The 16,099-nt window shown below is 54.7% G+C and overlaps 1 protein-coding gene across 1 annotated transcript in view; it reads left to right on the plus strand.

Annotated features, from left to right (window-relative positions):
* Positions 1 to 16,099, plus strand: part of COL27A1 (collagen type XXVII alpha 1 chain) — a 140,009-nt gene that overhangs the window by 70,004 nt on the left and 53,906 nt on the right. Inside the window, exons 17-24 of the mRNA XM_042912292.1 lie at positions 2,668 to 2,721; positions 3,975 to 4,028; positions 4,666 to 4,719; positions 7,916 to 7,969; positions 8,121 to 8,174; positions 9,835 to 9,879; positions 11,104 to 11,157; positions 12,818 to 12,862. Coding sequence (XP_042768226.1) covers positions 2,668 to 2,721; positions 3,975 to 4,028; positions 4,666 to 4,719; positions 7,916 to 7,969; positions 8,121 to 8,174; positions 9,835 to 9,879; positions 11,104 to 11,157; positions 12,818 to 12,862 — 414 coding nt within the window. The remainder of the gene's footprint in view (positions 1 to 2,667; positions 2,722 to 3,974; positions 4,029 to 4,665; positions 4,720 to 7,915; positions 7,970 to 8,120; positions 8,175 to 9,834; positions 9,880 to 11,103; positions 11,158 to 12,817; positions 12,863 to 16,099) is intronic.

Below are 16,099 nucleotides of genomic sequence, written 5' to 3' on the forward strand. Positions count from 1 at the left end.
GGCACAGAGACAAGGAGCACTTGGGGCAGTGTCTCGTGCACTCTGCCCCCTGGCCGTCCTCCCGCCCTGTCCTCTCAGCCTTTCAGCAAAACAGGCACCCCAAAGGGGGTGTGGGAGGGCTTTCGGGCCCTATCCAAGCTTCCACAAGTGTGAGTAGACGACAGCTGCTCCCGGGGCCGGGCTCCCTCTACACCTGTCTTCAGATAACGCCACTCCCCGTAAACCTGAGAGGCAGCAGCAGAAGTCCGTGCTGGGCCGTCTGCCTGCTCTGTGGGGATGGACCCCCGGCTTCCGAGCCTCGGTGAGTTAGGAAGCCTGCCTGAGCACACGCAGCTCGTAGTAACGTCAGGATTCGAACCCAGGCACGCGCCTCCAGAGACCTCCACCACGAAGCAGAACTGAGGGCAGAAGGGGAGAGCTGATGAGGCCCTTGGAGGTCACCTCCTCCAGCTCCTCTGAGTCCGTGCTGGGCAAACAGCCCCAGAGAATTAGAAGAGATGCAGTAAAGGAAACTCAGCCCTGGGACTTAGAAAATGCAAAGCTCTGGGCGGAAATGGACACACCCAGACTGTCCTACCCACCCCAGCCCTAGGTAGCCAGGGGGTGCAGTGCTCACCCCAGGCCTCTCTCCATCTGTCTCCACCTCTTCCATCCCCTGCGGTCCCACCCAAGCCCCTGGCTGTAGTCCCGTCCCCCCCCCCCCCCACCCCGACCCCCCGGACCTCAGCTCCACCTCTGCCCTGCTGGCTGCTAAGCCCCCTCTTCTGTGACCTTCCCCTTGAGATGGAGGGGCTTTCTGTTGGAGGCAGGGGCTTCCCCACGGCTACCTGTTTACTCTGGGGTTTGAGACACCAGTACTCTGGAAATGTTGAAGTCATGGATAAGGGAGAAAGGAGGCAGGGGGAGCGGGGGTGTAAGCACTGAGCTTTTTATAGGCCCTTCTGCAGACCTGGCCTCCAGCTCACTGTTCCTCCAGGAACATGGAAATAAACGTGTTACACGGAACTCGGCTGGCTTGCTGACTGCTGGTGCCTGGGACATTTCGGGTTGTGAAAGCTCTGGAAAAAAAAAAAAAAAAGAAAGAAAAGAAGTGGAAGAAATTGTTTTCCTGCCCATAGTTTAAAAAAAAAAAATTAAATACGACTTTGGGGTTGACAAAAAGAAAAAAGAGCTCTCTTTGTTGCCCCTTTAGCTGGGGAGGGATTTTAATGTGGCTGAGAGAGAGGTTCTGATCAGTCCCTTTCCCCCACCCCCCCAGGGATGACAGGGCCATCCCTTCATGCTCCCTGGTCATGCTGCCTAGAATCCCAGATTTTCCATGACCCGGCCTGGCCTCGGTCCCACTTACAACCACTTGGCTCTGTCTTCCTGCGTGGAGGCACGTTCTGGGACCAGGACTCCCGCTCCGGCCCCAGCTTTCTCCGAATCCATTGTCCTGATTTCTTAGGTGTCTTTTTAAACTTTTTTTTTTTTTAAACCCCTCTGCTCCTCTTTTAGATATTAAAACAAAACAAAACAACAAAACAACAAAACAAAATAAAACAAAAAACAAAAAACAAAAAAAAAAAACTTCCTTGGCTTTCAAACCTCTGGGATATTATACAGGGTTTTCCAAACTAGAAAAACCAAAGTAAGTGTTTTTTTTTTAAAGATCTTTCTTTCTTTCTTTCTTTCTTTCTTTCTTTCTTTCTTTCTTTTCTTTCTTTCCTTCTTTTTTTTTTTTTTTTTTTAAATTTTGGCTTTTGTTTTACCGAGGAAGTTTTTCTGCCGGCTTGTGGCCTTAGCTGCATGATGTGGATTCTCCACATCTTCCTGGGTTTTCTCCCCATTCTCCCAACTGTTCCTGGGGCTGGGAATGTTCTCTGAGCCCTGGGGCCAGGGTATTGCTGGGAATGCCTCACATGGAAGGCTGGAAATGATAAGGACTGCGTGATGTGACTCCCGCGGTAAGAAGAAACATCTTCCGATGAGGTTCTCCGACAGTTCGTTTACCAGGATGTGGCTGCAAGTAGGGAGGGACCAGAAGAGACCACTGTCACCGAGCCTGTGCCCTATGTCACCTTAGGAAAGAAATGCCAGAACTAACTCGAGACCCATTTACTCACTGTTGGCACATAGTCTCAGCAAGACTATGTTTCTCGTGCTATAGCTAATTAAAAGCAACTAATCAGACGCGGGCCTAAGCTGATGGCTGGCATCGAGGCTCGCACAGAAGGGAGAGTGACGGCTCCCAGCCCGGTGGTGAAAAATATCAAGCGATAGATGCAGACACTTAGAAACCCCAGTGAGGGGGGGTGGGGCAATATACAGGCTACACTTGCCCCTGTGTGACATCAGCTGAGGAAGGACTTGATGGATCAAGAGACCATTCCTCTGATCTGTAAGTGCCGCTTCTCCTGGAAAGGCCAGGCAGCTGAGCTTGTTAGTGGAGTTGTCAGCCACCTGAGCAACCCCAGGCAGACGTGCAGACAGGTCGACGTGGTGCCCCCCAGGCCCTGGCTCTCCCGGGGGGCCTCTGCCCTTTACTTTGACAAGGCTGCCGCTGGTGAGATCCACTTCGGGGACAGCCTCGGCAAAGCCGTACCTTGCCAGTGGGTCTGGAAGCGGGGAGGCGCCCGGAACCCCGCACGGTCTCCGTCGTAACGTTGTTTGCTGGTGTATATTTAGGGTGAACAAGGGGTTCCCGGTGTGTCAGGAGATACCGGCTTCCAAGGAGACAAGGTAATTGCGGCACATTTTCCCCCTGCCCCTTGCCCTGCTCTTCTCTGGTCCTGGCTTTCTTCTCGGGGTCCCTGATGGGCCAGGATCCCCCTGCAACATGGCTTCCTTTCACATAATCGTACCTTCTCCAGCCTCAGTACCCCCATCACCATCTCTTCCCTGGACTTTACAACAGCCTCCTGGCTTATTTCCAGGCCCCCAGCTTCCTCCCTCCCAGTCTGTCTTCCTCACTGCCACAAAGATCTGCTCGTTGCTCACAAACCACCCATGGCTCCCTACTGCTCCCCGAGTGATGTCCTGACTCCCCAGCACCCGGGACCCTAGCGAGCAAGTTTCTCAGACCCATTCCTGCCCCTTGCTCTTAACATCCCTGTGCTCCACGGAAGTGCCCTCTGCAGCTCCCCCCCAACGGTTTTGCACACACGGCTGCCTTGCCTGGCACCCCTCCACTCAGCCTCTGCATGGCCCAACCTACCCATCATTTAGAACCCCGCTCAGATACCATTTATTCCGCCTGCTCGGATGGTGGCTGTTTCCCTCTCTGCATGCCCCGAGCAGCCTATCCGTTACCTGTGCAGCACTTGGTAGATGGGGACTTGTGCTCAGCCCCCCTGCCAGACAGCAGGCTCCCCCTCAGGACACTGCCCCAGACCGCCCTGGTGTAGCTGAGCTCAGAGTCCTGCACAGAACATTTAGGACATGTTTGAGTAAGTGAGTAACTGGCCTTACTGACTGATGGATGAACTGGGGCAGCCTGCCGAGGCCGGCTCCTCTTTGCCTGTGTCCGGCACCATGTGGCCACATCTGGCCCTCGCCCAGCCAGTCAACGAGGCCCAGATGTTGGCCAGCTCTCCCTCTTCCTCTTCCCTCCCTCCTGGCCGGCCTGTCCTGACCCAGCCTCGGTGTCTCCGCATTTCGAGCCGTCCAGGCCTCGCCGCTTCCCCTGCTGGGCCCCCCGTCTGCAGAGTTCCTCACGCATAAGGGCACTGACAGTGCTTTTTCTTGGAGCCCTGGGGTCCCGGGTGCCAGGACAGTTTGGTGAGGAATAGGGGCTACTGTTTCTCCTTTGTGTCCCGAGGCCCAGCCCCAGGGGTGCCCAGCTGGAGCTTACAAGCAGGGAAAGTGAGGCGGGAGCTCGTCTCCCCCAAAGGTTGGTGTTCTCTGGGCCTCAGCTGGGCAAGGATGACTGAGCAGCTGTTCACCTGGCCGTTTCTGTTCCTTACTAACCCCAGCTTGCTCTTGGCCTTTTCCAGGGGAGCCAGGGGTTGCCAGGGTTCCCAGGCGCACGGGGGAAGCCAGGGCCTCTGGTAAGTACCTTTTGTTCTGACACCCCCAAACCTCACCCTCTCCAAACAGTCATGAAATATGGCCAGGGGCGGTCACATCCTGGACCTCGTTTCCTCCTGCAGCAGCTCTGGGAGACAAACAGAGAAAGACAGCAATGAGATTCACCCATTTTACAGATGAGGACGCTGAAGCCCAGAGAGGCAGGAACTCACCCAGCGTCATACATAGGCCGCAGTCAATGTCGAGTTCTGGGGAGAATCAGAATCTGGGGCTCCCAAGCCTTGAAAACAATAGTAGCATGAATATCAGCAGTGGGTGTCATGTATTTGTTGAATGTTACTATGTATTAGACCCTTCCCATACAATAGTTCTTTAAAGAGTGCCAGCCATCACCCCAAAGGCTACAGAATTATTATCCCTCCCATCTTACAGATGGGGAAACTGAGGTTCTGCAAGATGAAGTGTCTTGCCCAGGGTCCCGTGTCTGTAAGTGTAGGAGGCGGGGCTTCAACACTAGCTCCTATCAGTCTAGGCAGATTTCATTCATATGCTCCTGAGCTTTTCCAACTACCCATAGCCTGGGGGGTAACACAAGGGATGGTGGCAAGTGGGCCCTCACTTACCCCTGCGTCCCCTGCCATCTCTTCTCTTCCACAGGGCAAAGTTGGAGACAAGGGATCCCTTGGGTTTCCCGGGCCTCCTGGCCCCGAGGTATGTGATGCCATGTTGCTGTGTCTGGCTACAACTGGGACTGAGTGTTGTCCTTGGGAAACTGAGATACGGAAATCAGGGGGTGGGTGGAACTAACCTGAGGACACACAGCAAACGGGAGATGGGGGCTGAGAATAGAAGTTCTAAGATCAGAGATCTTTCCTTTTCTGACTCTGTGCCCCTGGCAGCTCTCACTGGCAGTGGGACGGAAGCTGGCCTCAGAGACTCTGCCTAGCTCTGTGGCCACCTTTAGAGTTTCCAGAAAAAACATCAGGAAAGCCCTCTGAACTCGGTCCTGCACCCTTAACAGGAGCTCCTGCATTCTCGAGCCTGAGCCCTGGAACCCTTCCAACCACCCACACTCCCCCTGGAAAAGGTTCAAGGCTCAGCACTTCCAGGAATGGGGAGCAAGAAACAGTGATAAAATTCTGGGGTTTGAGTGGAGAATGAGAAATCATGAAGGATCATCTAGCAATTAATATAACTTGCCTTAGGTAGGTAGAGCCCCGAGAGGTTCTGGCACATGTGAAAATCCTCACCAGTCTGCTAACCGTCTATCAGCTAGCGCCCACATGTCACGTATGACAGGCTGAGGCATATAATGGCTGAACTTTTCCACTGGCCCCTCCGACTGGGACCATCTCTGGAGAACGGGGTGCTCTGTGCCAGGGCTGCTGTCTGTCCGGGGTCCTCAGCACCCAGGTCCTTCAGGGAGTCTAGGGGGCAACCCCAGCCAGCCTCCTCCCCATGTATACACACACACACACACACACACACACACACACACACACACACTCCCTGGCCTCCGACCTTGCTCGTTCACAAGATCTCAGAGGCAAAACTCTGTCTGCCGAGCTCCCCAGACCCTTCCAAAGATCACTCCTGGTATCGCCCAGATAGATGAGGGATGGTTTCCTGAAAGTTCTGACTTCCCACTGTGTTGACTTTGGCTGTGGCACAGTCCCAGCTCTAGACGAATGGAGTTGGCCTGTCCTCCGTGGCCTCGATTCCTTCCCCTGGCCACTGAGGAAGAAGACTGTGCTAGCGGTCTGGCTTTGCCAGCAGGCTGACCGCTGGGGGTGGGGCGCATGTCGCCTCATGTTCTTTGGGCACCTCCTCATGCCAGCAGGCTGCGTAGTGTCTTTGGGATAAGAGCACGCTGAATTGCCACCACAATCATGTGAGGGAGGTATTACTGCCACCATGTCCCAGATAAGGAAACTGAGTCACTGGGTAGTGGAGTGACTTCCTCAGGGTCACTGCTACTTGTAGCCAATAAGGTCTGCTTTGGTTCTCTCCTGGGTCCCCGGACAGATCCAGGGTCTGCCTCTCCCATCTTTGGGTCCTGTTTGGATTGGCTAACTCGGTGTCCAGAAGATGGCTCTGCACAGCTGGAGACAGAAGCTGATGAGCGTGTCAGCGCCTTCCTGGGTCTCTGCTCCTTCTGAGACCATGGGCAGGAGGGGGGGCCATGCCCTTTGACTCTGCAGCCCTCGCTGAATTCGCTTGTTCACTCATCAGTGTGTCTGATCTGTGTGAGTGCCAGAATTTGATCAGCATCCTGACATCCGGGCTCTCCCTAGAGATAGGCCCACTCCAGGCAGGACACGGGACCCCAAATCCTTTTAGATACGGATTTTTATTGAGTGCTTAGTGGGTGGCCAGGCACTGAAGTAAGTGCTTTGTGCTATCCACTTCAAGCCTCAGAATGGCCCTGTAAGGTGATGTAGTCACCACTTTACAGATGAGCAAGCCAAGGCCCAGAGATGCTCAGGAACCAGCCCGGGATCACACAGTCAGTCGGTGGCAAAACAAGTCTTTGAGGCTCTCAGTTTATTATTATTTTTTTTATTTTTTTTTTAACGTTTCTTTACTTTTGAGACAGAGAGAGACAGAGCATGAACGGGGGAGGGTCAGAGAGAGAGAGGGAGATGCAGAATCTGAAGCAGGCTCCAGGCTCTGAGCTGTCAGCACAGAGCCCGACACGGGGCTCGAACTCACGAACCGTGAAATCATGACCTGAGCTGAAGTCGGACACCCAACTGACTGAACCACCCAGGCACCCCGAGGCTCTCAGTTTAAAGAAAAAGATGTGGTGCTTTGACTTCCTGTGACCAAAAGGTCAGAGAAGAAGAAGAAGAAAAAAAAAAACACTTATGAAGACAACATGGGAGGAGGCATTTTGATCCCAGGGATTTATACAAGAAGCTTTTGGTTTCTAGTTGTCAGGAAACTTAGGGGGTAGTTGGGGCTGCCCTAAAAGTGAATGCGGTGCTAGGATGAATTAGCAGAGGTATTACACTAAAAACAAGGAAGGGGATTTCCCATGCTGGCCTCTGCTGGTCTATTCATACCCAGAGAAGCGTCGGCATCCTAGTGATTGCCAACAATGCAAACTGACCACTTGGAGGTGGCAAGACTGAGGGGCCCAGGGCCCCTGACTAGAAACCGTCGAGGGAGTAGCAAAGGGTAGGCCTGTGGGGAGGGAATAACTGGTCTCTGAAGTGTGCAAAGACCACTGTGGGGAGAAGAACTCCCTTGTGCTTTGTGGGGTCCTAAGGGGCAGTATGACGTTGTCAAGGGGAAAAGGAGGGGGTTCTGCTCCATATCAGGAAGAAGCCTCCATTGCACGGTGATCCATTCATTGGGAACCGGCTTGGTCTGGGAGCAGTGAGCCCTCAGTGGTGACAGAGAGCAGAGCCCAACACAGGTGGCCAGGACGGAGGGGGGATTTCAGCTTTGGATAGGAGGAGATGAGCTTATTTAGATCAGCATTTCGCAGTCCCTTCAAAGTCGCCGCAAACCCAGAACATAATTGTGTCTGCAAGATCACCGCGAAGGATGATGTTTGTCAGAGCTGAGGGTGGCTAGCTAAGGCACTCTGGCTGCCGTGGGCCCAGGACTTGGGAAATTCTGGCTCAGACAACCTTGTGGGTTCTGGGAGATTCTTCCAGTGCTAAGTATTCTCTTGCATTGTCTTATTTAATTTTCTCAGCAACTATCTGAGATGTATGGGCTGTTCCCGAGATCCCTGTTTGAGAATAGAGGACCGCAGGGTCAAGGTGGTTAACTGAGCTGCCCAGGGTCACATCCCACGCAGGAAGGGATGGAGACCCGGGTCAGTCTCCCTCCAAGACCTATACTCTTAGCACTTCCCTTCACCTATGGGTGACCCCTGCTCTCTGTTTGCCCTCAGGGGTTCCCCGGAGACATCGGCCCCCCTGGGGACAACGGCCCAGAAGGCATGAAGGTGAGTCCCTGCCTAGGGCAGCCCCAGTCTCTGCGGAAACCCCAGGCCTCCAGGGCTGGCTCCCTGGCTTGGAATCGTTGGGGGTCTCGCCAGCCTCTGCTGGATGTGGGGGTGTCGCCTCTGAGACAGCTTTTTGTTCCCTTCTCACCAGGGTAAGCCTGGAGCTCGAGGCCTGCCGGGACCCCGTGGGCAGCTGGGGCCCGAGGTGAGACTGTCTGCCCCCTGCCCCCTGCCCGTCCCCTGCAGCCCTGCCTGCTCCATCCTGGGTCCTGGAGGCCTCAACTGGGGACCAGGGTCCCTCAACCAGGGCAAAACCCTGGGCTGCCCCAGACTTGCCCTCCAGCTCATCCTTTCCAGTCCTGCCCCGTGACCCTGCCAAGGTCATTCTCTGACCTGGCCTGGCTGGCAGGTCACTCTCTCCCTCCACGGCATCCCCATTGCCCCGGGGTTTTCTCTCTGGAGGCCACCGCCTCTGCTCCCACCTGCAGCACAGCTTACTGGGGTGTTGGGGTGGGAGAGTAGAAATTATCAGCTCCATTTTACAGGTGAGACCCTGCCTGACACTCGGGGTGGAGGCACTGTGTTGGGTCCCATGGTCAATGGTAGGCAGGGTCAGGATTCAAAGCCACGTCTGCTTGAGCCCAAAACCCATGACAGAGACCCTGTGCTATTAACTCCGTGTTCCTGGGAGCTGCCTGGGGGGCATCCCCAGAGAATTCTATGACTTGCAGCGTTAGTGAAGGACAGAGAGGAGATTTGCTTATTTCCTCATTCATGCTGAAGGGAGTGAGACGTTCTCTGTGGGTGGGCCTGTTGGACACCCCATGGGCTGGCCCCAGGTTTTCTCTGCACACGAGGCCCCCCACCACCCACCTGGGCTCAGACCCCAAGGCTCCCATGACACACAGCCCTGGGTGAGGGTACAGGAGGCCCCGACTTGCCACAACCACAGGCAGGCATCCAGCTGACATGGATCCCTTCACAGACTGGTTCTGGGTCTGGCGGGGTCCCAGCGCTGGCTCCGGGAGCTGCCACGTGGGGCTGTTTTCCTGGAAACCGGGTGTAGGGGGGAAGCTCCGGAGGGGGCCTCTTGGTCAGGCCTGCCATGCCAGAGAGACCAGCTTGGAGGCTTCCCCTAGCCTGCGGGAGGGCCAGGAGTGGAAAGGGAGGGGAGGAGAGGGACGCCAGCAACGTGCCTCTGTCTACACCCACGTGACCACTAAAGAGACTGCCACCTGCTCACAATTTCATGGATTCATTCATCCACTCCCGCATTCATTCACTTCTTCATCTCCTCCCTCTCTCATGCCCCTGTCCCCACCTTCACTCACCACATGTCCATGAGACCCTGCACACCTATCTTGAGTGGTGTTTGTGACGGTGTAGGGGATGGGGCCTCAGGAAGGAATAAGAGATCATCACTGTCCTCCAGCAACTCAACTTAGGCTAATCATCATACTTTAGGATGATCCTCTCCATTCTGCACCATTCTACAGGGGAAACTGAGGCACGGTGAGGCTAAGGTTTGCCTTAGCAGAATCAATGGCAGAGCTCAGGATAGGGCTCATATCTTTGAGCTGCAGCCTGGGGCTCTGTATCCACAGCATATGAAAGGGTTTGACTTTCGGCCCAGCACTGTCATGAACCTGGGCCTGTCACATTCAGATGACATGGGGGGTCCCATTCATGTAGATGTCCTTGTGTGGCCTGAGAGGGGGCCCAGCAGGGGGACCAGAGGTACCCTTTCTCTTGGTCCAGGAAGGCTCTCCTCTGTCCATCCCTTTCCCTCCTTACAGGTCAAGTTCTCTGAGAGTCTCACTGGATTAATTTCTCTTTTTTTCCTCTCTTGTGTCTCCCAACTCTAGGGAGATGAGGGACCCATGGGGCCACCCGGGGCCCCTGGCTTAGAGGTGAGTGTCGCCGGCCCCCAGGGGAGGTGGGATTTGTCAGCGCTGAGCGAGCTGTGTGCAGACAGATGACATCTGGGTCGTGCTGTGCAGAGAGGTCATCAGAGGGAGCTTTGGGCCAGCCAGAGAGGGGACTAGAACAGACACCAAAGGAGAGAGACAAGAGACAGGAAGCTGGCCGGCCGTGGTGGCCCGGCTGCCATGTGCTGGGCTTTGTCTCTACTCTTCTACATTTGATTCTCCATGAGAGTGGCATTGCTGGTCTGGGTGTCATCCGAGGCCATCGGGCTCAGAGTGAGGGGATGGCCCCGTGTCTCAGTCTAGAACCTAACCTTGCAAGCATCCCTCCCGACTGCTCAGCTCCAGGCGGCCTCTCACAGGGTCCACCCCAGCTGACTGTGTAAATCAGCAGTGTGTGCGTACTTTGGTCCTGGGGCCTGATTACACTCTCAAAAAAACGATCAGGGACCCCAAATGCTTTTCTTTGTGTGGGTTCCACCTATTGATGTTAGTAATTAAAACTGAAAACTTTTAAATGTATTTATTAATTCATTTGACGGAATAATAAACCCATTTCATGTTAACAAAAATAATAGTTCTACAAACAAGACAAAACAAAACAAAACAACCCAACCAGCTATATTTTCCAGAGCAAAATGCTCTAATGAAAAGAGTGGCATTGTTTTACCATTTTTGCAAATCTCTTTAATGTCGGGTTTAATAGAAGTCGGCTGGGTTCTCCCATCTGCTTCTGCATTCAATCTGTTCATGCTACCACATGTCATGTCGCCTCTGGAAAAGTCCGCTCACACTCAGGAGGAGAGAGACACAGTAAACAATGTCTTAGCATTATTACGAACCATACTTCTGAGGTCATCAGTCCCTTGAAAGGGCCCCAGGGACCACAGGGATCCCCAGACCACATTTTGAAAACCACTGGTATAAACTCCCCATTCCTCTGGGCCTTTTATCTTCTGTGCCCTCCTCCCTTTTCCTCATTCCCTGAAAGCGGGTTTCAACATCCCCATTTACAAACAGGACAGGCCTGGGAGGGGAGACTTCCTTGAGGTCACACAGGTGCAGACCCCTCTCTGCATCTCCAGTATAGCCTGGTGCCCCCGGGGCTCCAATTCCCTCCCCCCCGCATTGTGACCCTCCCCTGCACCAGGGCTGGGACCCCAGCAAGGCTGCCTCTGCCCCCCACTCACTCACCTCTCTCTGTTGCAGGGCCAGCCTGGCAGGAAGGGGTTTCCTGGTAGGCCCGGCCCGGATGGCATGAAGGTGAGGAGTCCTGGAGGTGACTGGGCTTGGTGGGTTGAGGGGGACACCGGGGGAACAGAAGAAAAGGGGAGCCAGCCAATGAGGGCCCCAGGAAGGACCCCAAATCCCACGGGCAGTTGTGGAAAGGAGGGAGATGGTCCCCATTATCACAACATATTGGTACCAGAGGGGAAAAAATGACCACAATCTGAATGTCCAACAGCAGAGTAGTGTTCAAGTACCGGGATATGATGCGGCCACGAAAGGTGGTGTACACCGGATGGGAAATGCCCGTGCGCGTGGACGTGGTGGAGGCAGGAAGCAGGTTACGGATGGAAGGTTAGGCCCCGGCCTGTGGTGGGGGCTGATTGTACCGTGTTCCCGGGGGCCCGGAGCAGAGGCTGCAGTATGGACGGGGGCTCTCTCTGGGTGGTGAGAGTATAGGACGTTTCCGTCTCCTTCTGTGGGCCTCTAGGTTTTCCCCATCCTGTGCAGTAAATATGTATTATATTCGTTAACAGGTTTTTGGGGTTTTTTTAATTGTCATAAAAGAACCGGCCTGTGTAGGAGGGTGATGACCCCGGCACACGGGCACATGGGCAGCCTCGCTCACGGGCTTTCCCAGGACTCCCCTTGGGGGCCATGTTGGGCCACGTTTGCAGCTGGGCCGACTCACCAGGGTTAGGGCAGAGCCAGGGTAGCTCAGGTCATCCGTGTCCCCCTCCACTCGGGGAACATGGCCCATGTGTCTGGCCCCTCTGGTCCTCGTGGGCGTGAGGCCTGGGGCAGGAGCTGGAGGGGAGGACGAGGCACAAACCCGATGGCGGTGAGCCGCGTTCATTTGTGAGCCAAACTCCTGGCTAGTCCGAGCCCTTGTCCTGCCCTCTGAGGTCTGGGTCTGTCTCCCTCAGATACCAGCTGGGTTTCTGTGGTGGGAGCAGTGACACAGTCTGGCTGGATTTATCCCACGGGTCTGCTCGCCTCTCTGCAGCTCACGCCGTGGGGAGACCAGGGCAGCCGTGGCTGCCGCAGAAACGGGAGCCACCCCAGCATGGGATAAAGCTAGCAGACAAGGCTCCAAGAGGCCACCAAGTGTGAGAGCTGGAAATAGCCTACAAGACAAATGAGTCTGATTTCCCTTATTTATAGTTAGGGACTCTGAGCCCAGGGCAGGGACAAAACTCACCAGTCATTTTGTGAGCCAGGAGCAGAGCTCTGGTGGGTTAGCGTCTAGGATTCAGGTGCCCCGACTCCCTAATTCCCTGCTCGCCCTGTGGTGGGCAGCTTGATACAGTAGGAATGGGGATTTCAATCCGTCAGGCCAAAGTTTCCAATTCTAGCCCTACATCTAGCTTGCTGTGTGGCATTGAGCAGATCGCTTCGCCTCTCTGAGCTTCATTTGCCACCTCCACAACATGCGGCAGGTTGATGAAGGGCCCAAATTAGATTCAGACATCAGGGTGCAAGTAATGGGTGGCTAGGGCCATGTCTGGGGCCAGAGGTTCTGTCCAAGTGTCCCATGTCCCTGCCATTTGAGATCTGTAAGGCCAGAAGCTGGAGTTGAGGTTCCTACCCTTCCCTACTGGTGGGGGCTAGGGCCAGTCAGCTGGGGTGTTCCCCAAGGGGGACCTGGACCTCCCATCACCCATCCCAAGCCATCTTTCTCTTTGCTTCCTTGCAGGGAGAGCCGGGTGACCCTGGACGGCCAGGGCCAGTGGGTGAGCAGGTAAGTCAATACTGGTCTCTGAACACAATGACTCTCTTTATCGAAAACTCACTCTGTGCCAAGCCCTTTGGTGAATGCTCCACATGCACCTGCCTTTCGTCCCCCTGCCTAGCTCCTGGGGTCAGTTAGCTAGTCTCCCCTTTCCACTGATATGGCCACTGACTTTCCATGGGGGTGAAGTCACCAAACAAGAAAGAAAGCCGTGAATCACAGTCCCATGGCCTAGCTCTGTGGATGTTTTTGGAGCGTTGGCCCCAAAGGGGTTACATGAGTTTGCTCCCAGAACGTTAAAACTGGAAGAGCCTCCACTAATCGCCCGCCGTGCCCCATTTACAGATGGGGAAGCTGACAACCAGAACCAGAACCACCTGCCAGGGGCTCTTGGCCCAGGCAACCCTCACTTAGAAGGAAAGTGAAATTCAAGCCAGGGGCTCTGGGAGGCGGGGAAGTCAGGCGAAGTTCTGAAGAGGAGAGGGGGCCGCGAGTCGTCGTTAAAAAGGAGGTTTGAGAATCACGACCTTCATTATTGAGGCCCAGGGTCCTCGGTGCTACAGAGAAGCAGCTGTGAGTTCTGGGAGAAGAGACCGCAGAACCCCTCCTCTGTAGCCCGACACAGCCTGAAAGCCTAACCTCTGGGCTTGGACGGCAGGTTGAAAGGTAGCGATCTCCTCCACTGCCTTAAAGAAGCACCTCACCCCCTCAACTCTGCAAGGCACCGGTTCAGGCCAGAAGAAAGAATGGCGTTGGGGACCCTGAAGAATCTCTCTGCTGAGAAACGCCATCAATGGCGTGAGAGTCGTGCACGACGGGTTTCCTCACCAGGCCTGCAACATCTGTTGGGGGGAAGAAAGGAATTAAAGCAGGGGGTGGACTGGATTTTTGAAACCTTTCCAGTGTCATTCGAGCGCATTCTGTGGGAAGCCCGGGAGTTTGGAAGGGCTGTCACGGCCTGGATATATTTCCTGATTGGAAAAAAAAGGCGATGCGATCAGCAAATTTAATTTCATAGTTATGCTGATGGTAAGGGCCCTCGGGAAATAGATACTCAGAATCCTAGGATGTCGGAACACGGAGGGTCCTTGCACAGCACTCTGTCCTGGGGTCCTAACCTTTTTTGTGCCTTGGGCCCTTTGGCAGGCTGGTGAGGCCCATGGACCCCTTGTCAAGAATTAGAGTTTTTAAATGCACAAAAATGCAAAATGGAGGATTGCAAAGGCAATCGGTTATATTGAAATGCGATTTATGAAGGTAAGTTAAGTGCCATCTACTCACAGCCATCCTTCTTTATGAACGCGTTGAATAATGAGATCCAACAGCATGTCTAACAGCAAAACCTCAATTTTGAACAGTGACAAGCCTTAGTGACACATTTTGAAATCTCTGCGACGGTGACTGCACTGTGACATGTAAATATCTGTGACAGTTACAGGTATCGTGGGTTTGTCGGCTATACTCAGATTTGAGGGAGATGCTCAATTTCAGCTAGAGATTGGTGAAAATAAAAGTTGCAATTTTTTTTCCTAGTCAAGCTCGGGGACGCCCTGAATTCCATCCACAGAGCCTTCCAGGAACCCCGGTTTAGCCCACGTTGGCCATCTGATTAACAAAGATGACTAAGCAAAGAAGTAGTGAAAGCTGGGGCCAGGCGGAGAGGGCGTCTGGCCTGGGGCAGCGGCACGAAGGTCCCCGTGGATGGCGCAGTCTCTCGCTAGCCGCCTGGCTCTCTGGGACCAGAGCAAGAGAGAGGGGCCTGTCTGAATTGTGAGACAGAGCTGGAGCCCTGTGGTGGGGGTGCCACGCCAGCTGTGCCCTTGGCCCCTCCCCCTTGTGGAAAGGGGCAGGTATCTCCTGTTCACGGCAGAAGCAGAGGGTCCCCGTGAAGGGTTATAAGGTCCTCCTTAGGATCACAGTATCGGCCACACTGATTGGGCTCCTGCACCAAACACCGTCGCCCCCACTGCCTGCGATTCCCTCCCCAACCCGAGGGTGGTAGATGTTAGTCTCCCCATTTCACGGATGAGGAAACTAAGTCTCTGAGAAGCGAGGCAGCCTGACAAGATCTCCCCCGGGCAGTAGCACAAGTGTCAGAGCCAAGGTTGACACTCGGGGCCGCTGGGTTCCCAAGATCCGCCTTGGAGGGACTGGAAAAACTTTAGACCTCCTGACCCCTTGCTGTTCTGTAACAGCTACTAAGAGTGTAGATGGCTCGCCAGCAAGCCCTGTCCTAGGTGCTGGGGACACAAAGATGATCACAGGCATGGATGGGCCTTCCCTTTAAGAAGCTCTCTCTGTCGGGGGAGAAGCCAGGCATGTAAACACTCCCTCCCTGAGATGTCTGTTCCAGTAGAGAACCCACAGCTGTCCTGTTCCCGGTTGCACGTCCCAGTGCCTAGCGAGGGAAAGGAAGGAGGGAGGGAGAAAAACTCCCATAAGCAGACAACAGCCCTTTTATCTGTAGACAGTGTGAGGACCAGGGCAGGCTCCTTCCCCAAATCGGGGACTCAGATCCTGCCCGTGCAGTGCCCGCTGTGGGTGACCGTCCACCCCTATGTCCTCACGCCAGCTGGAGAGGAGCCCGCGGTGCCCACAGCGGTCAAAGCTGCTTCTCCACCCTGCCCCCCTCCACCAGGTGGAAGCCCTGGGCCCCTAGGGCTGGTTTCCTGGCCAGCTTCATCTCAACCCACAGACTGGGCCTGCCAGGATCTTCTGGGACACTGCCCCATGGGTGTCCTGGGGGCCGGAATGGGGAAGTGGGGCACTTGCTGTATGGCCCTTATTCATTAGGATCCTGTTTGGCTTCTTGTTTGAGGTTTATGACCCGCGTGCCTTCCAGGACCCAACAACTCATAAATTTAAAGTAGCTATGAAATTTCTGTTTCTCTGGGCCAGTCGGGCAGGGGCCTCTTAACAGAGCCGTTTTTATTCCCTTCTCTCGGCATCCTCTAAATGTCTGAGTGCTCCCTTGTGGGGCGCGCGGGCCTCCGTCTTAACCCTGTGCCCTTTTAAAATAAATTAGAACAGGACGGGAGGGAACTAAGGTTTATGGAGTGCCTACATGTGCCGTGCATTATCTCCAATACTCAGAACAACCCCGGGGAGACCGGGAAAGACCTTTTCCTAAAGCGCCCCCCTCTGCAGGTGATGAGGCTCTGAGAGGCTCTGTGACTTACCCAGGGTCCACGGACCTAAAGACTGGGTGACAATGACAGGAGAACTGTCAGGTGTAGGGCCTGGCAC

This window comes from Panthera leo, chromosome D4 (assembly GCF_018350215.1).
Source record: "Panthera leo isolate Ple1 chromosome D4, P.leo_Ple1_pat1.1, whole genome shotgun sequence".
Lineage (NCBI taxonomy): Eukaryota > Metazoa > Chordata > Mammalia > Carnivora > Felidae > Panthera > Panthera leo.